At 55.2% G+C, this 24,367-nt stretch overlaps 2 protein-coding genes across 2 annotated transcripts in view; both read right to left on the bottom strand.

The window, feature by feature from the left end:
* Positions 1-707: 707 nt before the first annotated feature.
* Positions 708-18,687, bottom strand: ALKBH5 (alkB homolog 5, RNA demethylase). The gene is made up of 4 exons (XM_004023544.5): positions 17,190-18,687; positions 9,720-9,800; positions 3,073-3,228; positions 708-2,330 (listed from the first exon to the last, which is right to left on the bottom strand). The coding sequence occupies exons 1-4, from the start codon at positions 17,957-17,959 to the stop codon at positions 2,153-2,155; spliced, it is 1,185 nt and encodes a 394-aa protein (XP_004023593.4). The 5' UTR covers positions 17,960-18,687; the 3' UTR covers positions 708-2,152.
* Positions 18,688-23,483: 4,796 nt separating this feature from the next.
* Positions 23,484-24,367, bottom strand: part of MYO15A (myosin XVA) — a 46,406-nt gene continuing 45,522 nt past the window's right edge. The window contains exon 65 of the mRNA XM_042255733.2: positions 23,484-24,054. Within this exon, the coding sequence (XP_042111667.1) occupies positions 23,953-24,054 (102 nt within the window). The 3' untranslated portion in view covers positions 23,484-23,952. The remainder of the gene's footprint in view (positions 24,055-24,367) is intronic.

The raw sequence follows: 24,367 nt of genomic DNA on the forward strand, positions 1-24,367 counted from the left end.
ACCTCATCTCCACTTCACATCCTGTCACCAACCAGCAGGCCTGAGCCCTGGCCCCTCACTTGCTTGCTCCCTATAGACTCTCCTCTCCCTGTTACATGAGGAACTGTGTGGCTTGCCAGGTATTCACAGCAAGAATTCGGCCAAGCAGAGTGACTCTGCTTGGTCCAGGATCTGAAGGGACTAGAAGCCCCTGGGCCCCAGCAACTGCACCCTCAGCTCTACACACTCACCCCGAAAGCAGGGGCTCAAAGGGCTGTGCTCACCACAGGGCCACAGTGAGGGCTTGGCCAGCACACAGCAGGACTTTGACAGTTTGTTCAATGAACAAAACTTCTAGTGCATTTGCTACAAAGGCGAGGCTCTCCCTGCCTTTGCTCATGCTATTCCTCCTCCACTGGCCTGCAGCCTCTCTGATCACTCCAAAAGACAGGCATCTGCAACTCAGCAGAGCAGGATCCTGGCTCCTGTTGGTCCATGGTGCCCACAACAGGCATCTGGACACATGGGTTACAAAGTCCATCCTCACTGCAGTTTGAGAAAGACAGTGGGCGAGCCAGTCCTCAGCCCTGGGTTAGCAATTGCTCACCTCCTCTGGAGCCCTGGTGGGCAATGGACTCTGCCCTCCCACCCTCTTCAGGGTTTCAGGGCAAAACAAAGGGATTAAGGAAGAAAGGCAAATCCTCTCTTACAACAGCATCAGACAACTGTTTCAAAATATATTAGATTTGGTTTTTATTGTAGAGCACACATATCAGGGCAAAGTGCTGCACACACAACTACAAATCATTTTTGGGAAAAAAGCTGTAAAAAAAATACAACTGCAACTGCTTTAGTTACGAAGTCCCAACTTGAGGAATCCACGCTGGCAAAGGAGTTCTGGCCCCAAAAGGGGCTTCTTGATGGTGGCTGCCCAGCTCTCTGCAGCCTCCTCTTGGACCAGCCCCTGCACGGGGCAGCCTGGGGACTGGGAGGGGCTCTGCTCTCAGTGGGCCTGGGTCTTAGGCCTGCTGGCGAGGAGACATTCCTAAGGAACCGCGATCAGCAAAACCTTGCAGCCCTCAAGGATGAGTGGGTGGAAACTGCCAAAAACTTCACTTTTTTCCCCTTTTGTTATTTTTTAAAAGCCCCTTTCCCAGGTCTGATGCCCGAGGTGGAGGAGGTTCCCACCCCATCTGTAAGCCCAACCTCTGGCCCTGGACGCATGCTGCAGGAGGGCCCTTCCTAGGGGGATGACACAGGGAGAAGGCCCATGCTGGTCGATGGACAAGAAAAGAAAAGGAAAGGAAAAAGCCAGGAGGCCAAAGGAAAAAAATGAAAACTCAGAACAAAAGAAAACAAAACCCTACCACACACCACCACAATTTTCCATACCCCAAACGCTAGACCTGGAAGGACACCAGTCCCTCCAGCTAGAAACAACTCCTAAAACTGCCCAACATGGCAAGTCTAAAACTATTCCGTACAATCGCACGCATATGCTTGAAAGGAGCGACCAGCAAAGAGGCAGGCTCCCAGCAAGAGGTCAGGACCACTGCAGCCGGTTCCTTGGCAGCCGGGGACCCGTGGGCAGAGCAGGCCAGAGGGCATGCAAGAAGCCCGAGGTCTCAGCCAGTAACAGCTCTACGGCAGCAGGGGCTGACACCATCCAGGCTTCTGCTTGTCATCTCCCCAACAGCGGCAGGAGGGGTATCCACTTGAGCTGCTGGGCCTGGAGAGCAGGTGAGCGGTAGGAAGGCAGCAGGCCCCCTGCAAAGCCAGCAGGACCTCACCCCAGTGCAGACATAGGTGGGAGGAGAGGGAGGAGACAGAACTTCATTTACAACACTGAGAAGATTTACATTTAAAGCAAAACAAGAATTTTCTTAACCAAAACATTTCGCTGTTTTTAAATAACCCAGCCTGACACAGCCCTCCACGCCTCTACTGGCCCCTCCAGTGTGCGCTTCTGTGCCTACAGATGCCAACAGCCTTTCCATCCAGGAGGAAACCCAGAACAAGAGAACCAGGTCCTGGCCAATCCCGTTCTTCAGCCTTAACAGGCAACAAACCAAGGGGAAAAAAATAGAATAAAAAAAAAAAGGGGGGGGGACCCTCAAAACAGAACAAAAGGAGGGGCAGCTAGTGAGGATCACGCGAGTCCGGAGGCGCTGCCTTAGTGCCGCCGCATCTTCACCTTGCGGGCGGGGCTGCCCGCCGCCTCCGAGCAGTCCTCCCCGGGCTCGTAGGACTTGCGCCGGTAGTTCTCGGAGCTGAAGCGGCCCGCCCGCCGGTGTGCGGGCAACAGCACAGACCGCCGGTTCTCCTCCTTGTCCATCTCCAGAATGCGAGGCCTGTGGGGAGGCATCAGGGAGGCATTACCCAGCCACCCCCGCTGGCTGGTTCCCTGTGGGGCGGCACTGGCAGAAGCACTGCCCCGTGCCCTGGCCCCACGAGATGCCAGTGCCCCAAACCCAGTTTCTGAGATACGCCCCAGTCACCCGTGGGTCTGCTGGGCTCTGACTCTGTACCCCAGGACACTACCAAGGTTGTCGGACACAAGGTGGCCTTCCCATCGCAGCCTTGAGACCCTGCCTGGTCCTGCTGCCTCCCTGGCTTCTCAGTCCTCCTCAATGCCCACTCTCCCTCTCTGCTCACCAGCCCCACTACCCGAGGAACTACCAAGCTCTTCCTGGCTTGGGGTTTCAGCCTACATGGCACCTTCTGACCGTACTGCCCTTCCTACATACCATCCCATCCTCCAGTCTTGGTGTAAACAGCTTCCTCAGAACCCTACTGGGAGGAAACCCTGCTCCGCAAACTTCCAAGTCCCTCACTTCCCCTCCAACTCCCACAGAACCCACAGGAGCACCTTAGCGTGTCCTGAACAAGGGGAGGCCTGCAGCATCCCCACAGGAAGGTAGTCAGGGCTTAGCTGGGAACACCACCAACTGCAGCAAAGCAGACAGAAGGCTCTGAAAAAGTGGGCGATGGCAGGCTCCAAACCACCTACCCCAGACCACCCACCCATCTCACTCTGCAGTCAGGTAGTGGCACCGCTCTGCTGGCCTGCACTGAGGGACCACAGCTGAGTACCTGTGGGCAGCATCGGGGTCTGCCTTGCGGTGGGACCGCTTGGGTTTCAGAGCAGGGTCCCTGTTGTTTCCCGACAGACGATCTGAGGCATAGCTGGGTGGCAGCACGGAGCTGCTCAGGGACTTGGTTTCCAATCGGGGTGCATCTAATCTCGTCCTGCAAAGGAAACGCATGTGGGGTCACCCGCAGGGCTCTGGGGAGGACATGGCCCCATCAGACCAACTCTGGCCAGGCTAGGTGAGGCCAGCACTCTCTGTTCTATGCTCCCGTCTCCTCGTGGGTCAACTAGGGACTGGTCCAGCTGACTTGCAAAGACCCTGCTGCCCCAGGGAAAAGGACCCCAGGGCTCTCTCAGCCAGATGGGGCGGCCCCACCTCACCCCTCTCAAGCCTAGAGACCCTCCAGGGACGTGTGCTGCACCTGCCAGAGGACTGGGGTCCCACACTCCCAGACATGCCCACCCCTGCCTGGAGACCCAACAGGCAGGTCCCCAGGTCCAGCGTGTGGAAGGGCTGGAAGTGAACAGAGGCAGAGCCCAAGGAGGCCTAGGCCCAGCTCCACATTCACACATGGCTCTGGTCCCACCACAGCTACCTGGTAGCCTTTGCTGGTTCCTGAACACCGACCAACCAAAGGCCAGAGGGCTTCTGAAGGCAAAGCCCCCACCGAGCACTGGAACACAGTGCCTAGTCAAGGACGCAGGAAGAAAGGATGGAGAAGGTGGGTGGGGGGCAGCCCAGGGCAGCGATCCAAGTCCTTTATGATGTCAGGCCGGGGGAAGCTGGTGTGGGAAGCCTCCGAGAAGCCCGAGGTCTTTTGCGTGATCAGAGACAGCCAGCAAGTCAGGTGGCGAGAGAAGCTGGGGGCGCAGCTGGCAGGAGGCCCTGAAGGCACCTTTGCCATGGGCTGCTGGGCACAAAGGACAACTGGGTCCTGAAGAAGGTGCTGTGGCCAGGCAGGGCTCAAAGGACAGCCTCCCGAGAACACTGGGGGAAGAGAGCAGAGGGAAACATGAGAGCTGCCTTGGGTTCTTGGGAACAACTGCATCCAGTCCTCACAACAGACAAGAAAACTGGGTCAGTGAGGAGGGAGGTCATGTGTCCCAGAAGTCTTGAGAGAGAGCACTAGTCTAGGTGTGACTCCAGGCCTGGCAAGCAGGAGCCACAGGGCTCCAAACCTGGGCTGGGGTAACTCTCTAGAGGTCAGCAGGGGATGCCTCTGCAGCAGGGAACCAGTATTCTGATGTCATCAGACCCAAACTGGTGGACAGGCAGGCAGGGCCAGTGTCCCTGTCCCTTTGCTTTGGTCTCTCATATGGAGAAGCCAGAAGAACCTGGCTGCACCGACTGGCCCACCAGTCTCAGCCTCCCCTCTGGGGACCCCGGGCGACAGGATCTGGTAACAAGAGGAAGATGCAGCCCTGAGGCTACCCTCAGAGTCAAGCTAGTCACATCCCTCCCCTTCTGAGCAAAGGCTTCTCTCAGTTCTCAGGGTCCAGAGACCCAAGACAAGCTTCCTCCTTCAAGGCCAGGGGCACGGGGAAGAAGTGGCGCTGGGAGCACACCCCCGGGCAGGAAAGCCCGTGTGGGCAGAACTGAGGGCCCAGGACCGCCAGGTAGTTTTGTCAGGTGAGCGCGGATGGCCAGGGGAGAGTCTGGCCCACACCTCTGGGGCTAGAAGGCACACCCCACCACGCAGGCAGGGCTGGCAGTCACTGAGCCTGTGGGCCCCACCCTTCCTGAGCTGCTGGGACTACCACGGCCGGCCTGAACAGTGGGGGGGCCCTCACCGTGGGCCCACGACCACTGGGGCTGTGGGGAGACAGGTGGGACCAGCTGAGAGTGGACACCAATCAGGGCCACGGGCCAGGTCTCTCTCTAGCTGCCTGAAAGAAGGAGAAGAGCAAAGGGCAGCTTCCCACACCCGCACTCCACCACTGTCACATCAGCCCACAGGGAGGGGGTGATCAGAGGTGGCTCTACCAGGAGCCAGTCTCCCGACCCACTCTGGGGATCTATGAGATTGGGGCCCTGAAGGCTCCTGACACTCCCTAGAGGTTATGACAAGTACATCTCACAACCGATGGAGGAGCTCTACTTCCAACACCCACCAAGCTGCAAGAAGCCAGGCTAGAGCCAGACCCCCAGCCCAGAGCCCACCAGCAGTGTACCTTCAGAACCCACCCCTCTTAAAGGGCACAGGCCAGGATTCAGTGCACAGAGCCACAAGCTTGGAAGCAGAAAGTCCAGTTCTAGCAGTGAGGCCTGGGCCTCCTCCAGTGGTAGCAGAAACAAAGACCCTCCTTATAGATCTGAGTCAACGTCCAGGGGTCACAGCAGGACACCCCAGGTATGTCAGGAGAGTTCCCGAGACAAAGCATAGATTGGGTGTAGGTACGGGGGAAGCCAGAACCAACGGAACATGGCCAAACATTAATGGAACATGCTAACATGTGACCTGAGGGGAAGTGAGAGGGCTGATTGTCCCAGGCACTGCCCTCAGATTGGGGAAGAACGCAAAATCAGAGACCCAGTCAATGGACTCAGTCCACAGCGGCTATCCCGGGTGGCCCTGAGGCCCAGGTGGGCCCTCCTCACTGGGGCAGAGCTGAGAGCAGTTCCTGGAGACGGACCACGGCTTCTTAGAGATAGGGAAACAGTCTGTTCTTCAGGCCCCGCTGCCAACCACCTGCAACTTCTGGCCCCAACCCGACCTGTGCCACAAAGCCTGGCCTTTCCAAGGGGGCAAGGAGACTGGGGTACCAAGGCAGGTGCGTCTGAGTGTTCCTCATCTTTGAGTGCCCTGGCCGCTCTAAGCATCAGACTTAGTCCACGCCCTGTCCCTCCCCCAGCAGTCCTCAGATAGGTGCTGCAGCAGCCTGCTGTGGTCAGGGGGCCACAAGGATACCTGAGCAGTTCCCCAAAAAGAGAAGCAGCCCAAGCACATATGCTGTCCTGGGCTTCCAGCAGACTGGCCCCCAGACCCAGGCCTATAGAACATCCAGGCCCTGAGGGCAGCTTCCTCCAGTCGTGCAGCCTGGCTACCACCATGCCACACCACACGAGCCTAAGCAGAGCCCCAGGAGGCAAGGCTCCACAGAGCCCAGCCACACCACAGGGCCCAGATGACGGGCGCACAGTGATCCCCCAGTTGAAGCTCTGGTAAGGGCTTCCTGCCCCCCTCCCTCAAGACACAGGCCTCCCTGCACCTGAGCACAGCATCCTTGCCATGACCCCAACCCGTCAGTTGGGAAACCTGCACTGGGCAGACTAGGGAACAGCAACATGCAAGGAGGCTGGGGGCACTGAGGGGCTGACCAACCTGCAGCTGCGACCTCACCCCACATCCTGGAGGGTAGCCCCCTTGCCACTTAAAACACCCTCAGCCCCCAGTTCTCTACTAGTACAGCAGAGGCAAGAAAGCCCTTCTGTATAAGGCTCCAGGCTCTCAACTCACAGCACCCACCCCAGGGTGGGGCTCAGGGTGCTCCACTGTGCAAACCATCGCCGACCACAAGAGCCAGCACCAGGAAACCAGGGTCCAAGGCCGCACTCAGCCATTTACTGGTTGTGACCCCAACACACTGTTACACTGAGCTGCAGCCTGAGGAACGCACTCAGGGAGGCTCTCCTAAGGTCACTCCCAGCCTCCAGGCAAGAAACTACACCACCACGTCCTAAGTGAAGATTCAGCATCACCCACCTGCAACGGAGCCGTGTTTTGCTGAATCAGAGAGCACCTGGTCACTGCCTGCCCATCTCCCCCATGAGGCCTTAAGAAAGACTACCCTAGTGCTGACCAGCCTGAAGTGGTGACAGAGCCCCCTGGCCCACTCTCAGCAGCCTGTGTGATCTTTATCCAAACCCAAGAGAAGGCAGGGCTGGCTCCCCTACCTACCTACAGGGAACAGGGCGGGGATCAGTGCCCATAGCCCACCCGAAGGGGCCTTACTGAAGGACACTCACCAAGGCCACATCTGTGACCCCTGGCAGCACCTAAGCCAGCATGCTCCCCTCTCCATCAGGTCGCCAGCTTGTCCTTTTCCACTTGGTGCTGCTCCTCACTGGCCAGAGCTGTCCTCTGGACCACCTCAGTGCCAGGGCCCAGATGAACAGGGCTCTCCCAGGCTCCTTTGCTTTCCGAGTGTCAAAATGGCTGACCTTTGAGTCTTGAAGGACAGCTAGATTAACCAACTTTCAGTGTGTAGACGTGGGTCATTTGGGTGGGGAGTGGGGTGGCTGTGGATCAGAAGGTGAATGTGTTCAAAGGGAGAGTAATCCCAACAGAGGCCACTGCTTCAAGAGCCTGGGACATCAGCTCACAGGCCATCCTTGGAGCTGCGGGTCCTTTAATGGCAGCAAGGGAGCAAACAGCTAAGACACTAAAAGAGGACCTGACTCTCACTCAGCAGGTGACAGCACGGCCCTGCCTCTTCTCTGCTCCCCAAGTTGGCTGCTTACAGTTGGGCACTGCACGCCTCAGCAGCCCTGCACATCCACCCACCCCTTTCTGCCCCTTTTCCAAGGTCTGTGCCTCTGTCCTCCAACCCAGTCCCTGGCTGGCTCCTGGGCCCACTCAGGTCAGAAGGTCAAAGAGCCCCAGTCATCCACAACGGCCACTCTCCAAGGTCAGAACACTGGCAAGGGCTCAGCTGGCCAGAGTGCAGACTCCTAGCCCACCAAGCCCGAGCACACAGCTCAGGCAGCCAGGTACAGGAGCCACCGCGCAAGGAAGGATGACTTGGCCTCTAGCCACTTTGCCCCGCACCTCCAGTGAAGAGCTCCCTGGACAGGCTATCATGATGGGCTGGGAGGGACAATGGGAAGCATCGTGTTGGTTCCACTCCCCCCCATGCCCGGTTCCCAGACCAATCCTATCTCCGGAACTCTTGGAGGTCCCAGGCACATCTGACAAGAAATCACTGGGGAGGGAGGCCAGAAAGGAGCGACACTCAGCTGCCTCATTTTCAGGTCATGGATTCTGGAATATACTCGGAACCACAGGAAACCCAAGCATAAGACAGATGAAAAACCTTCTTCCGATGGATTCTGGGAATATCCTTAGGCCAGAGGAGAGAGGCTGCCAGGCTGACTGCTGTCTGGTGCTCCCCTTGGTGCCCAGGGCTCTGCCTGCACCGCAGGACCGTCCACAGCTCCATTCTACAGATGATAGACTCAATGTTCTGATTTGGCAAAGTGGCAGAGCCATGTCAAAAAGACATCACCATCACAATACTCTGGAGTTCTGGACCCAAAGGGCCAAGATGGTGAAGTTATAAACTGAAGTTAGAAAGAAAGATGGTAGGCCAGAAAGTGAGGATGTACAGTGGCCAAAGGGGAAACAAGCTGAGCATAGAATAGATACCACGAGTCCATGCTGCCATCAGCAAACAAGAGAACGAAGAAGTAAACAAAGGGGACAGAACAATCTCCTGCAGAAGATCCCAAGTGGGCTTCAAGGAGGTGGCACTCACCCCCAACTCCTCACGTGTGGGCCACCTATAGCGACATCCTCACTGAGAGGACACTGTGGACAGGGGGCAGCAGTGAATGTAGAGGTAGAAACCCAACATCACCTTAGCCAGGCGCCTGAGGTCAGTGTGGACAATGGAAGGCCCTGTGCCCGGGATGTGATGTGACGAGAAGGGCACCGCCCCTCTGCGGCCTCCTTGCCAAACCCACAACCAGTGTGACCATGAGGCAACACCGCATACTCCCCAACTGAGGGCCTTCTGCCATATACCTGGCTGGTCAGTGTTACCACGAATAAGGTCAGTGTTATTACGAGTTAGGCAAGTCTGAAAAGGTATCACAGCAGGCGTGACACAGAAGTGACATGACCACCATATGTCCTTCTGGGACACAAGAGGACGTGAGGAGGAACCGGGACGTGTGAATGAAGGACGGACTTGAGTTAATCATCCAGGTCATTACTGGCTTCCCGACTGTGATGAACGTGCCACACTGACGTGAGACGTCACCAGGAGGGGACAGAGTGCGCTCTGCTGTCTGCATGCCTCTGTAATCTAAATCTGTTCTAAAAAAATAAGGTTAATTAAAAAAAAATTAGGCAAGTTATAGGACATTCTGTTCCAGCTTGGGTCTAGGCACTGGCCCCGCCCTGCTCACTGATTTCCACACAACCTGAGCAATCAGCCAGCCTCTCAAGATGCCAGCCTCCATCCAGGGAGAATTGTCTTGACCCAATGTCTGCACAGCTCAGTCCAAGCACCACTTGAGCACACACACACAAAAGTGCTGGAGATGCCAGGACTGGCCATGTTGATCATTGCTTCCCTGACCCCCGGCCAAAGAGGAGGGACAGCCACAAGGCACGCGCCTGCTGAACACACGGCCAGCCACTTACCTTCGTCCCCTCTCCTCACTCCCTTCTCCTCACAGAAGTGAAAACTCAGGCAACTTTATAGCAAGCTGCTGAGGCACACCTAAAAATATTCAGTGAGACGCACACCCAACAGATAGGAACCAAGGAGGAAGGGAAAGGAAGAGGTGGGAGAGGCAGGGTCTGGAGGAATACTCCCCAAACCCTGTCTTAAGACCCAGGCCACAAACCCTGGGAGTGTGTGCTTTTGCTCAGCTCTCACACTGAGAGCACTGACAGAGGGAGCCAGACACCAGGGCACTCACTTCCTGAGGATGATGACCGCTCTGCGCTCCTTGATGTCCTGAGGCCGGATGCAGTGGGTGATTTCATCAGCAGCGTATCCACTGAAAAGAAATAGCATGTGAGCATGGATGGACAACCAAAGATCCCAGGGGTGAGGGAGCAGAAATAGGGGCCTGGTCTTATGGCCACACTCTGCCCTCTTACTTAAGAGGTCCAAGGATCTACACGGAAGGAAATAATGTGTTAAGATTCATGATATTTCTGCCCAGAAATCATTAAGGGAAAACCTGGGATGAGGTAAAGGTTGGTCGTGAAGCAGAAGCCCAGAAGGAAATCTCCTTGCACAAGCAAGAAGCTCTTTCAAAGGGCCCCCAAGAGGGCACACCTTGAGTGGCTTTGGAGGCAGGCAGAGTGACTCAGGCCAGACCATAGGGAGAAGAACCGCATCCCCTCCCCCCACCCCACTCCTGGGCTGGCAGAGGAGACCAAAGCAGACGCTGACAGCACTGAGTCACCAGAGAGAACTACGGCAAAAAGAGAATTTGTCTACTTGGGAAAAAAAGCTTTCCACAGCCTTCTTTTTAGGGGACCCAAAATCTTGATGACAGCTGTATTTGGAATGTTTTAAGAATTCCCATCACATTCAAGTATCTATTTATTTTCATCAAGCTACATGATTTTTAAAACTGCTCAGACCAGTGAGTGTGGGTAGATGACTGTCCTCCTCACAGCTAATGTCTCTCCAACTTGGAACTCTGGAAGCAAACTCAGCTCCCTGAGCACATGCCCTCACTGGGGGCCTGGCAGCCAAAAGGCACCCCTACCCAGAGTTACCCAACTAAGCACAGGGAGTGCCACAGTCAGAAAGACTCTCAGCCACAGGCCTCCTCCTCCTGCTCAGGGTCCCCTGGCCTGCCCTCCGACCATCCTGTGTTCAGCAGCCAGTCAGCTCCTTCTCAGCTGTCAGATACAGGGCAGGCCTCTGAAGGACTTCTCAAAATGGCCAGGCTGCCCCAACTTGGGCAAGAACTGGATGCAAGAGCAAATGAAGTCCAAGAAAGAACCACGCCTGATACGAAGATCTAATTTGAAGCCATGTTGAAGGTGGAAGAAAGGACCCTTATGTTAGGAATTTTCCCCTCTGAGCTGTTCCTCAACCAGTTTTTCAATTTTCTCTGTAAATAACAGTCCCACGAGAAATTACAGACAAATATCCACAGTCAAATTAATCTGAAAACACTGATGAGTTTAAAAAAGCATCGGTACGTTAAAGGATCTGAGAATTACTACCGCAAAAGAATCTGCTGACTTCATTTAACTGAGCACTGACCAAAGAACGTTCTCTCAAATAACACCTATTAATATCTGGAGGCCCAGAGAGAAATGCCATACAGGATGGCGTAGCTGAAGGGACCTGGGAAGAACCTGAGCTCTGTCACCTCAGCCGAGTTGCACGTTGGGTTGAACCCTCAGTGCCTCCATGCGCAGGGACAGTAGTAGCTTCTCAGGTACTGGTGTGGTTGTGTTCTATGACTTATGACTCCTTAGTGGTGACTTATGGTAAGATTTTAAAAAGAGGTCAGTGCCTCCTCTTGTCCAGCAGAATTATGTCCTAGGTCTTACTGGTTGGCACCCTGGAGAGGAGTAGTGGGAGGCCCACTTGCAGGACGACTGTGAGAATTCAGTTTGACAATGTGGGGTGCCTGGCGCCCCACGCTTACCAAGCAGCTGACACCAGCCAGAGGCCCTGGACCACCTAGATCCAGGCTCTGCCTGCAGCAGAGGCCTCCTGGGCCCCCTCCCAGAGCTGGGAGTTCTAGACCTCGTCCTGTGCTTTCTTGTCACTCCACTTTGGGGAAGCACAGGTACGGGCTGTGAGACAGTCCCATGTAAATCCAGGACTTTCCAAAAAGCAATCCAAGGCACATCTCTATGGCCAAGATCTGCAGTACTGGCTGCAGGCAACCTTCCTTGTGCTAACAGGAAGGACCTAACTTGTGCTAACAGGTTAGTGGTACTAACCCATCTGACTTGGCTACAGGAGCTGCCAAGGGCCCTGACTTCCCATCTTCAACAAGGAATTGCATCCCATAACACAGAAGCTGCAAATCCAGATGCTGATCAAATTTTACCTGGCCCCACCTCCCAAAGGCTTCAGAAAGAAGAGCAAGCCAGGCCAGGTTCCTGCCACCCAGCCCAACCTCAGAACGAGGACAGAGGCAGTACTGCACGGACTCCACCTCAACAGCTCACTAGCATTGGTTTTCCTGAACTTCTAGCAGCTGTGACACAACCTACTGACCCCTCCTCAGTATCAGGCTCCACTGGAAGTGGGAGGCTCAAAGTCCTGATCAATGGAAGCTCTTTAGTCTGAATTTCAGCAGAAATGGTTCAGCAGAGACCAAAGGAGGTTATTTACTGCCAAGGAACCTACTGGCTATAAGAGAAACTGAAAGTCTCATTCCACCAACCTGAAATCTAATATGCCCTGGGTCCAGTCCTACCCTTGGCGTGAAGAAAAGTGCTGGCGCCTCCCGCCCTTTTGTTTTCACAGGGAAGGGAGAAGAGGAAGCACCTTGGGATGGTATGTGCCTGGACAGGGCCCCTCACGGCCCTCTCTACACAGCAGTAACCAGTGCACCACCAGCACACAGAGCCAGAGCCTGGCTGCCACCCACCACGCTGCACCTCAGAGTGATTCTTCAAGAGTCTCTTCTCCCTTGGGAAGCTCTGCCCAACCCTCTAGGCTGGGTTTCCCCAAACTGCTCACCAAGTCTCTTGACTACTACTGTTCAGGCTTGTGGCAATTGTCTTCCCTATAAGACAAAGCTCTGCAAAGGCCTTCCACATCTCTACATGCTAAATGACATCTGTGTTGAGCTCAATGTTTCTGCTGCTTTGAAGACTCAGAGATTGCGCTAAGTTAGTCCTTCCTCAGAGGATTAGGTGCAGGTCAAAGGAGGAGTCTGGAAGACTCTTTATAAGGGACTGTGCAGGACTGCACGCCTCTCCTCAAGGGGACAGTCTTGCACACAGATTTATTAAGGCACAGTTCCAAGGTGGCTGTCATTGCCCATCTACTACAGTTTTGCTCAGGGCAGACAGAACCAGAGATGGAGGTACTGCCTGATGACAGCCTCCCTCCAACAGGGGCTAGCTGCTTTGGCAGCCCTCATGAACCTGCCTCACCTGTGAGAGGCCTACAAAGACCTCCCTGAGGCTTAGGGAGTGGGGAGGGGAGGGGCAGCAGGCCAGCCTCCTGGGCACAGGAGCAGAACTGTGAACTCAGGCTCAAGTTATGACCACACCTGAACCCCCTAGAAGACACATAGCCAGTACGATGAAGCAGTCCTGGGCCTTTCTGAACCCAGAATGAAGGCAGTCAACCCGCTCCAGGTCCCAATTCTATACACATCAAGGTATAAATAGAACACAGCTGAGCACAGAAGCAGCTCATCTCCAGAGGCTCCACCAAAACCTCAAGCTTCAGTACTGTGAAAGAGAGTCAATCTTTCATAACAGCTCTAGGATGTCAATAGCCCTACAATGCGGAGGCAAACTAAGGGCCAGAGAGATTAAGTAATCTGCCCAAAGGCAAACAGCTAAAGTGGTGGCACTGAAACTCTAATCAAACTCTTGGTTTCAGTGTCACCACTACGCTGGTTTTTACTTTTTGGGTGGGAGCATGGTGGGGAGGGAGAGGAAGAAAAGCCCATCTGTGTTTCCCAGTGACAAGGTCCAGTCTGTCTTGGGGTGGGGGGGCGCCTCACTGACCTCAGCAAAGAGTACAGGTGTTCCCACCACTCTCAGAGAAGTGCGCAAAGGTGAACCCCTGCCTCTGAGTAGCTAGCATCAGCTACACACCAACTGCCCAGCTGAAAACGGCTCTCTAGAGCTTCTGCTGCGCTTCATGACTGAGACTGTCACCAGCCCACCTGCTTCCTTCCCTTTGCTGCCCTCTGCCTCTAGTCAGGCCTGGGAGAACCAAGGCCAGCCAACAGCCCTGGCCCAGAACTCCTCCTGAGAATAAACAGCCCTGACTTCCTCCTGAGGTCCCTCCCCATCTCATGGAATCAGAAGACTCCACACAAGAGATGTGGCCCAGACCTATCTGCCCTACATTCCCGACTATTTTAAGCCAGAAAGCTAAATTTTGCTTTCAACCAGCTTAACAAAATCAGTCCTCTGCCCAGAACTGACAGGGTGCCCACTCCACCCAACATCAACTGTTATCTGGAGGTCACAGGCTGGGCTCACCGCAGCATGTCTTGTGGCCGGGCAACCCTGCCACCTCAGACAGGCCTGGGTCTTCGGGCATGTGGCCACCACAACCACAATCCAAGAGGCAGTGATTAGAAATAGCGCAAGCAAGCAATTAGCCTTGTAATTATTCCAGTTAATCCAACTGAAATCTGTTTTAATCTGCCATTTACTATACAGAGAACAGGAGAAGGAATATGGGATTAACTGATATATAAACAGAAGAGATAAAAGATATTTCCTTAGAAAACCACGTTAAGAGAGGACTTATTGAGGCCCAACATGGAAAGGTTACAAAAGCACTTCCAGAAGGGTCTGTGAAGCGTTGCTCTAAATGCCCACGTTTGGACACTGCTGAATCAATGTTTGCCACACACTGAAATCCATGCCGACAACTGTTAAATACAAAACTGTACTCCTGCCACTCTGCCTTGGACGGGTACACCCCCCCACTGCCATGAACAACACAAGTCTGAGTCAGATGAGAGTGACTAGAACTCTCCCCATCTGTAGAGAACCACTGTCTTCACCAGCCCCTTCCTATGGGCAGCTCACAGCTCTGGGCTGGGATACACACTGGGAAGTGAATGCAAGCTCCTCTCCCACCAACCTGGGGGAAGAGCCCAAGCAGGACTTGAAGAGGCACCACCAACAGGCAGGTGTTCACCCACCTGCACAGCAAGCAAGCTGAGAAAGCTAAGCGAGCAGGTGCTGGAGGGCTTAAATTAGTGGGGGTGTCCAGAGCCCAAGAGTAGTGGCTTTTCACTGGGGAACATTTTACCCGCAGGAGGCATACGGCAACATCTAGAGATGTTCTTCGCTGTCACAGAAGGTGCTTCCAGCCCTAGTGGACAGAAGGCAGGGATCCTGCTAGACATTCCACACCACACAGGACAGCCCCCAGCAACAAGTAATGAACCAGCCCAGATGCCAACAGCACTGCTGCCGAGAAGCTTGGACCTAGAGCTTCATCGAGGCAGCCGCACCAGAGCCCCCGTCCTCAGGTTCAGGTTGGCTCTGAGGACTATAATGAGCGCCATCTGCCCCTAGTCAGCCTCGAGCCATAGCTCCTCACCTACAGCTACTTCCCAAGCACTCACTCCATTCATACTTTCTCTGCTTGGCTTACTCCCAGTCATCTCCAAGTCACCCTTCAAGCTGCCGCTTACTCCCTCCTGAAAGCTTTCACCCTCCAGAGTGGATAGTTACCTTCCTGGGCGGTCACTAACTGTCTGTGGCCTCCCCCGGGCCAAGAGCTCCATGAGGGGAAGAACCCTGTTAAAGGCTCTCCCACAAGAAGCAGGGGAACACTTGTCATCCTGTGTATGAAAGCACCCAGGTAAGGGCCCACCCAGTGCTGGGCCCTCTAGGAGACACTAAATCACGAGATTTAGTTCTAACAGGCCTTGGAAGTTGACATCAACCCCACTTGCAGGCGTAAAAGCCAGCTCGGAGAACACCCACAAGATGCCAAAGCAAATGAGAGGACAGCTGGGTTCAAAGCTCTGAGGCAGCACTTTTCAGGACTGGGCTGAGCCTCCCATGCTGACTCCTCAGCCAAGTAAGAACCCAGGAGGAAGGGACTGGGAAAACCTCAGGACTGTATACTCTTCTAAGGAAAAGATGAAGAAAATTTTCCTGGTGATGCAATCCTGCTGCTGATCATTAACAGACCTGCACTTTAAAAACTTGAAACTTCTCTTCAGTACAGGGAGTGTGTGTGTGGGAGGAAAGGGGACTCTCAAAGTCACAAACTGCCTCTTGTGCCCCTACCCTTTACACATCAGATCACTGTGAGACCTTGAGCTGACAACCCAGAGATTCCGTGATTATGTGAGACACTAGTATCCCATGAAGATACCAAATGGCCCTTGAGTGAAACCCTTTTAGGACAGAGAGCCCTTCAGTGAAGTCAGGCACCAAACTGACACAGCAGGCCACCTGAGAGAGTCTGCCCTGGAAATCCCATCCTACAGGGCTCCACTAAGACTTCAATCTGGAAGCACCACACAAACCTGAGAAGCTCGGGGTCCAGGTGACAAGTGGGCACCCGAGAGGTAAGCGGCTGGCCCTCTGTCTTTTGATGCACAATGAAGCCGAAGCGCTGCTTCTGCTGCTAACTTTCCCAAGTTTCCCTTGGGGAGACCTTGGTATCACTCAGCTCTGCTGACATTCCTAGAATGGAAAGCAGCCTCTGCTGCTCCCCTCAATGAATACAGAAGACTTGCCTCATGATGTTAAGAGAACTCCAGCGACCCTGTTTCTACCCATAACCGTGGCCTATGGCACTGACTGAGCTTCAGAGATAAAGTGGCTCACAACAAAACCACAGTGTGTCCTGATCCTGTACTAGAATCTGGTGGTCAACCAAGCTGCTCTAAATAGCTGCAATCTAGATCTCCTAAGAGGTTTTGGGGATTACTTAAGTTCATCGCTAGATGTGCTTCTTTCAGTATGGGAAAGAGGCAGCTTTCAAATACATTTTCTGCTTCATAGAAACAGCAAAGGTGTTCCAGCAGGCCATCTCCTCCTGGGGACCAGGGAACTGAGGTAATTCTCAGCAGGATCCCGGAATGCAAACAGGCCAAGAGCCCAAGTTGTGCTGACACAACTACACAGCCCAACACCACGTAAAAAGACAAGCTTTACTGTGTTTCATCTGGTCCTGATTACAGGCACCACATCTTACAAAGCAGCAGTAGGCTCTCCTGCAGCCAAGGGGGGCTGCGTTTTAAGTCTGTTCTCCTGGCCCAACCACTGATGTGTTCAGCTCCAGGGCAGCCACTCCCCCTCCTGGGAATGGAGAGCGCCATCAGTTAAATCCTCTTGGGGCCTTCCTCTGTTAAGGAATCCACGAACACGTTCTCTGACAGACCAGAAACGGCAGACTTGGGGTGACTGTTGGGCAGTAATTCCAACAAATTTTCTTAAAAACACACACACTTGGAGCTGGAGACCTCAAATGGAAAAGTGACTTGTTCAAATGAGGAACGTTATGAGACTCTTAAAATTAGCCTTCTGGAAAAATGCCTTTAGACTAGTTCTAGGCTCAAGTCATCGATCTCAACAAAGGTGCCCTGGAATAGTTTTCTAGCTCCGCCGCTCTTACTGCCCGCGTTTCATACGCAGACCCCATTTCTCCATCCCCACCCCCGCCCAGCACACAAAAGCCCGGGTCAGAGCTTGAAAGCGGAGGCTCCCGTGGCCGCCCCCTCCTCCCAGGCGGTTACCTGAGCACAGTCACGCTCCCCCTGCGCACCGGCAGGGAAAGCACAGGCTCCGACACCCGGATAGGCTTGAACTGGAACTTGCAGCCAAAGCAGAGCGCAGAGTCGCTGAAGAAGGACACGGACACGATGGGGCGCTCGAAGATGTGGATGGGGTCCACGTGGGACACGATGCAACCGCCGGGCTGGTAGTCGTTGATGACGGCGCTGTTGACGAAGCCCTCGGGGATGACGCGGTGCTCTACCAGCTTCTGGATGACCAGCTGGTGCACCCACTCGGGGATCTCGTCCACGTCGCCGGGCGGGTAGAGGCGCTCCTGGCCGGGCCCGCGCTTCTGCAGCTGCGCGCCGTACGTGTAGCCCTCGCCGAAGAAGTACTTGTTGCGCAGCGGGGCCCGGTCCACCGTGTGCTCGTTGTACAGGCCCTTCTCGGCGCGGGACACCACCTCATCGATGCGGGCCTCGATCTTGGCGCACTCGTCCTGGCTGAACAGGCGCATCTGACGGATGCCGCTCTTCACCTTGCGTGCCTCCTCCTCCTTCTGCAGCTGCTGCTCCTCGAAGTCGCTGCGCTCGGGGTCCGAGTCCTCCGGGTACTTGCGCTTGGCTCCGGACGCCGCGTAGGGCTCGGCCGCGGCGGCGGCGGCGGCGGCAGCAGCCACGGCGGCGGCAGCGGCCGCCGCGGCCTCCCGACTGCCCGCCTTGTAGTTGTCCCGGGACGTCATGGACTTGAGCTTCTCCCGCAGGTCCGTGTAGCCGCTGGCGGCCGCCATGGCCCGCGCCGCTGCTCTAGGGACCTCCGCTGCGGGCGGGGCGGCCGGGCATGGCTCTGGGGGACGCGCCCGGGCCCCTGGCCGCAGGGGCCCTCAGCGCCAAGCCCGCGAGCGAGGCCGCGCGGCCCGGCTGGGGCGTCGAGGGGCGGCCTCAGGGGCTGCGGGTCATGCGGCGGCGGGGGCGACGGGACTCCCTCCTCCTCCGCGTCCGGGGGGGCAGGAGCGCCGGCAGGGCCTCATGCCGCGCAAGGCGGCCACAGAGGCTCGGCCCGACTCCCGGCCGGACCCTCAGACGCCCGGCCCGGCCCGCACTTTAAAGCGCTCCTCACGACGTCACGGCCGCCCGCCCGACGTCCGCCAGCGCCGCTCCTCAGCGGACTGCTCCGAGCGCACGCGCAGTACAGCCGGCCACCGCGGCTCCGCGCGCACAGAGCATGCGCGTGCGTGAGGCCGGGTCAGCGGAGAGGTAGGCGCACGCGCAGACGAAAGCCGCTCGCCGCTCGCCGCCCCTCCCCCACCCACTGAAGGGGTCCGCGAACGCCCCAAACAGCAGCCTGCCTCCTCGCCGCGCCACCCACGCGGCCGAAGGGCTCCCTCCACAGGAATGCGCTCACGCCACCAACGCTGTCGCCACGCTGCGTCACGGCATCGTCCGGACGACCAAAATCGCCTCAGCCCCCAGCGCGCAATCACCGGGGAACCGCCACAAGCAAGGCTGCCCGGGCACCGCCCCTTTGGCGCTTCTGAGTCTGTCATTGGGCCACCCGCCACGGGCCGGGCGGGACCAGACGGCAGCTTCCGGAAGCCGGTTGGCGCGCGTGCCTGTCCATCCGACGGTCGCCTTGGCTACTGCGTCCGTCCCCCTAATTAGCCGCGAGCGGGATACAAGGACCCCTGAAGGATGACCGGGTGGCTAAAAGAGTGCCTGAGTGGAGACTTGACCGAAGTGAATCCCTTTGCGCGCAAGGGAACACTCGGATTGCTGGGTCGAGAGCCCCGGCCGAGCCCCCTGTCCGACGGCGGCCGCCGCAGATGCCACCCCCCGCCCTCCGCCGCCCCGCGTGGACGTTGCCCGAGTCACGTCCAGGCGGCGGCGCGTGCGCGGCCCTCCTGGGCAGGGTGCCCCGGGGATGGCGGGGACCCGGGAGTCGCCGCTCTACCGGGCGCCTAGCCTTTTGTTCAGACCCTCCGGGCCCCGCCTGACCCGCAGGCCTGCTCGCGTGGTCACGCTCTTGGGCCCAGTCCCTCCCACCCGCGCCTTCATTGTGGTTTTTGGAGGCTCGGTTCACCCCTCTAGCAACATCCGCAGATTTTCTCTGGAATGAAATGCATCTTGGGTTTCGTAGTCTCTCCTTTCTGACCGTTGTGCGCCCGCCCCATTGTCCCTGCGCCCTCTCCACCCACCGTCTCCGCTTGTCAGGGCCTGAGCTCCGGACCCTGCGACCCGGCAGTCGTGTTTTTGGACTTTTACCTCCGGCTTAGGACCCCGACAAGCTCTGGAGGCGGGAATGACATCAGTGCCCACACGTGCGGTGGGTACGCGGCTGAGATGCAGTCCCATATCCTGTCCATTAAGCAGAGAGGACCACTCACCTCCATTTGGGGCCTGTTTCCACGTCCTAAACTGAGGGCCTAACGGTCTCTGCTGTGAAGTGGGGCCTGTAGTGGGGTAACTTGGCAAGGCCAGGACAGCAGGGCCAGTGGGATGGGAAGGCCTGGACACCTGGGACTCTGGCCCTAACCCCCTTGCGAGCAGCAGCAGGTGTAAGGGAGATGGGACAGGCACGGAGCCTGTAGGGAATGGCTTCTGGCCCTATTCTGACTCAAGCTGGTGGGCATCGCTTGTAGTAGTGGCAGGAAGGCAGATGCATGTGGTGTGAAGGTGGCCAGTGGGCAAGGCCAGAGCCAGGGAGCTAGGCTCAGGCTTCAGTCGTGTCTGAGCCATTCTAGGTGAAGGCTTGGGTAGGGCCCCTTTACCTGCATACTGGCAGTGTGGCTGCAAGGGCTCAGGCCCTTCAGAAGCCCAGCACCCACCTCTCAACCACCCTCCAAGAGGGGGCATTGGACTCTGCTCACACACCTGGTGGCAGGGAGTTCACTACCTCAGTTGTCAGAAAGTCCTGCCAGAGCCCCCCAGTGCTTCACTCTGGGCAAATGTGGGAGTCACCTCCTCTTCCAGGGCTCCCAGATATCCCTTCTGGGTGGCTTTCCCATCCTCTGCAGTCAGGGCCCTTCTCTCTCCCATCTGAGCCTCAATGGGAAGGGAGAAGCTCTGGAACAAGACTGCCTGTGTTTGCCTCTAGGCCAGACCAGTTAGTTGCCCCTTTCATCTCTGGGGTCTTAGTTACCCCAGGAAGACAGGACAAGAGTGTGTCAGGCTTCCACGCCTCCCAGGCGTGTCTCCTGTTAACACCCCACCCCACCCCACTCCACCTGGGGCTGGGTTCCTTCGGTTCTTGCTGTCCCCACGACCACCTGGAGTTCCTGTCTTCCTGGGTCTGGGGAATACAGAGTGATCTGACTCTCCTGCCACCCCTGAGTTTTCCCACTGTACCTCTTCGGGTCGTTAGCTCTGACAAGGGGTCAACCTGCTGCTGCTGCCACAGAAGCACCAGAAGAGCTGTAAAAACAGGAGCCTCACCCTTAAGGCCCAGATCCTGAAGTTCCAAAGCTCCAGTGTTCTGGTTGTCTGATTCTATGCAACAAACCTCTCAAAACTCAGACCTGTCACCACCCAGCACATGAATCTGCAGTGCCCAGGGTTGGGCCCGGAGGCTCCTCCCTGTCCCATGCACTTCAGCTGGGGCCTCACTCACATGGCCTGCTTGCATGCTACAACCCAAGAGGCCTCTCACCTGGGCAGAGCCACTAACTGAGCGACTGTGAGCAACTCCCAGTGCCTGGCATTTGCTTGGTACACAGTGGGTGCTTAATAGGTACTGAATGAATAAATAAATCCTTCCTCTGACACTATGGCTCCAGCCGATTATGACCCCACACACCCCTCCAGTCTTCCTCTCCCAAGCCTAGTGCTCCACTCCCCAACAAGTTCCTCAAAGCACTAGCACTCTCCATCAACATTCATTCAATTATTCTTTCATTCACATGACAAATATTTTGTAAGCACCTACTCTGTGTTAGGCATTGTCTTAGGCTTTGAAGGATACAGTAGGGAATAAACACTGTTTTCTCTGTTTAGAATGTTCATTTTCCTCTCCTCCATCTATTCCTAGCAAACTCCTACTTATCCTTCAAAACCCAACCACAACATCCCATTCTCTGGGAAGCCTTTTCCCAGACTTCTGCCTCCTCAGCCACTGACATGTGGGACATCCCTCTCTCTCTACCATCTCAAGTCTTGTGTGGCCCATCCCGTGACAAGGACCTGGGGTTGGGACTACCCAAAGTGGGGGAAGGTTGGGAGACAGGGGCCTGCAGGGAGAGGTAAGGATGGATGTCTCTGCTGACAGCTCTGTTCAGAAGCATAACGGGGCTTCCAACTCCTGGTGCCTCCCTTAGGCTCATTTTCGAGTCACTCAACAACCGTATTCCAGAAAAGAATACAGAGAATTCCAGAAAAACATTTGCTTCATTGACTACACTAAAGCCTTTGACTGTGTGGATCACAACAAACCGTAGAAAATTCTTCAAGAGATGGCAATACCAGAACACCTTACCTGCCTCCTGAGAAATCTGTATGTAAGTCAAGAACCAACAGTCAGAACCGGACATGGAACAACGAACTGGTTCCACATTGGGAAAGGAGTATGTCAAGGTTGTATATTGTCACCCTGTTTATTACGTGCAGAATACGTCATGCAAAATGCTGGGCTGGATGAAGCACAAGCTGGAATCAAGATTGCCGAGAAAAATATCAATAACCTCAGATATGCAGATGACACCACCCTTATGGCAGAAAGCAAAGAGGAACCAAAGAGCCTCTTGATGAAAGTGAAAGAGGAGAGTGAAAAAGCTGGCTTAAAACTCAACAGTCAGAAAACTAAGATCATGGCATCAGTCCCATCACTTCATGGCAAATAGATGGGGAAACACTCATCTCAAAGTAATGTCAAAGTAATGTCAAAATTCTCCAAGCTACGCTTCAACAGTACTTGAACAGAGAACTTCCAGACATTCAAGCTGGATTTAGAAAAGGCAAAGGAACTAGAGGTCAAATTGCCAACATCTGTTGGATCATCGAAAAAGCAAGAGTTCCAGAAAAACAACTACTTCTGCTTTATTGACTACGCCAAAGACTCTGACTGTGTGGATCACAACAAACTGGAAAATTCTTCAAGAGATGGGAATACCAGACCATCTTACCTGCTTCCTGAGAAATCTGTATGCAGGTCAAGAAGCAACAGTTAGAACCAGACATGGTAAAATAGACTGGTTCCAAATTGGGAAGGGAGTAGGTCAAGGCTGTATATTGTCACTCTGCTTATTTAACTTATATGCAGAGTACATCATGTAAAATGCCGGGCTGGATGAAGCACAAGCTGGAATCAAGATTGCCAGGAGAAATATCAATAACATCAGATACGCAGTTGACACCAACGTTATGGCAGAAAGCGAAGAACTAAAGAGCCTCTTGATAAAAGTGAAAGAGGAGAGTGAAAAAGCTGGCTTAAAACTCAACATTCAGAAAACTAAGATCATGGTATCCAGTCCCATCACTTCATGGTAAATAAATGGGGCAATAATGGAAACAGTGACAGACTTTATTTTGGGGGGCTCCAACATCACTGCAAATGGTGACTGCAGCCATGAAATTAAAAGATGCTTGCTCCTTGGAAGAAAAGCTATGACCAACCTAGAAAGTGAAGTGAAGTGAAAGTCACTCAGTCGTGTCTGACTCTTTGTGACCACATGAACTGTATAGTCCATGGGATTCTCCAGGACAGAATACTGGAGTGGGTAACCTTTCCCTTCCCCAGGGGATCTTCCCAATCCAGGGACTGAACCCAGGTCTCATGCATTGCAGGCGGATTCTTTACCAGCTGAGCCACAAGGGAAGCCCTACCTAGACAGCATATTAAAAAGCAGACATTACTTCACCAACAAAGATCAGTCTAGTCAAAGGTATGGTTTTTCCAGTAGTCATGTATAGATGTGAGAGTTGGACTAGGAAGAAAGCTGAGCACCGAAGAACTGATACTTTTGAACTGTGGTATTGGAGAAGACTCTTGAGAGTCCCTTGGACTGCAAGGAGATCCAACCAATCAATCATAAAGGAAATCAGTCCTGAATATTCATTGGAAGGAGTGATGCTGAAGCTGAAACTCTAATCTTTTGGCCACCTGATGCAAAAAACTGACTCACTGGAAAAGACCCTGATGCTGAGAAAGACTGAAGTTGGGAGGTGAAGGGGATGACAGAGGATGAGATGGTTGGATGGTATCACTGACTCGATGGACATGAGTTTGAGCAAGCTCCGGGAGTTGGTGATGGACAGGGAAGCCTGGCATGCTGCAGTCGATGGGGTCACAGAGTTGATCACAACTGAGCGACTGAACAGCAACTATATGGAGAAAAGGCTGCCAGATGAACCTTTTATTTGCACTGAAATGACCAAGAGCCATGAATCCAAGCTCAGCAGCAGTACAGAGGGCACCTGGAATGGGGGGGGACAAATGAGGGGCTAGGACAGGGAGATGGAGCAGATTTGAACATCAGACCCCAGGAGAAGTGAAAGCAGATTCAGTTTGCCTAGGCTTCTGGTGTGGGGCTACCATGCCGCAGCAGGGGTCAGGGCAGGGCCACAGTGGTAGGTGGCAGGAGGGCCCATTGGTTAGTCCCTGGAAGTTCCTCCTGCTATCTGACCCCAGGTTTGCATGCTGTAACTCCATCCCAACTCTCAGTTGGTCTTCTCAGGTTCCTGGGGACTTGGGCTTCTCCCCCTACTGCCTCTTGGTCTCTCCAAAGGTTCTGGCCCAGTAGCTCCTCTGGGACCATACAGCCAGCCTCCTGCCAGCAGGGGCCTGGGGGCTGGGTCAGAGTAGTGTGATCTCGCTGGGGGGCAGCGTGAGCCGCTTCTCGCGAGCACTGAGGAGGTTCTCCACATGCACGGCCACCACCCGACACAGCTCCAGGCCCTGTAGGAGAGACATGAGTCCACACTGCGCAGCTCTCCCGGGGAGAGACATGGCTAGGAGAGAGGTGGAGGCCAGACTCTCCCTCAACTGGGGTCCCACCCTCGTCCCCACCTCCTCAGGGCCCCAGGAGAAGCTCTGGCAGCTGGAAAGGAATTCTGCACTGCAGGCGGGAAGCGGTGAGCCAGGTGGAGACCCACACATTCACCAGCTCTGCTGCATGTAACCTGGGTCAGTTACCACACCTCCTTCACTCTCAGCGGCCTTGTCCCTGGGGTCTCGGTTTCCCAGGGCCTGCCTCACAGGGTCGTGGCGA

Source organism: Ovis aries, chromosome 11 (assembly GCF_016772045.2).
Source record: "Ovis aries strain OAR_USU_Benz2616 breed Rambouillet chromosome 11, ARS-UI_Ramb_v3.0, whole genome shotgun sequence".
Taxonomy (NCBI): domain Eukaryota; kingdom Metazoa; phylum Chordata; class Mammalia; order Artiodactyla; family Bovidae; genus Ovis; species Ovis aries.

What these genes read in the sequence shown, in the direction of transcription:
- ALKBH5 (XM_004023544.5), bottom strand. Translation starts at nt 17,959, where the DNA reads ATGGCGGCCGCCAGCGGCTACACGGACCTGCGGGAGAAGCTCAAGTCC. An exon ending in GGGAGCGTGACTGTGCTCAG is followed by an intron (nt 9,801 to 17,189) that starts GTAACCGCCTGG and finishes ATTTCTTTTCAG; the next exon opens with TGGATACGCTGCTGATGAAA. An exon ending in GCGGTCATCATCCTCAGGAA is followed by an intron (nt 3,229 to 9,719) that starts GTGAGTGCCCTG and finishes TTTCCTTTGCAG; the next exon opens with GACGAGATTAGATGCACCCC.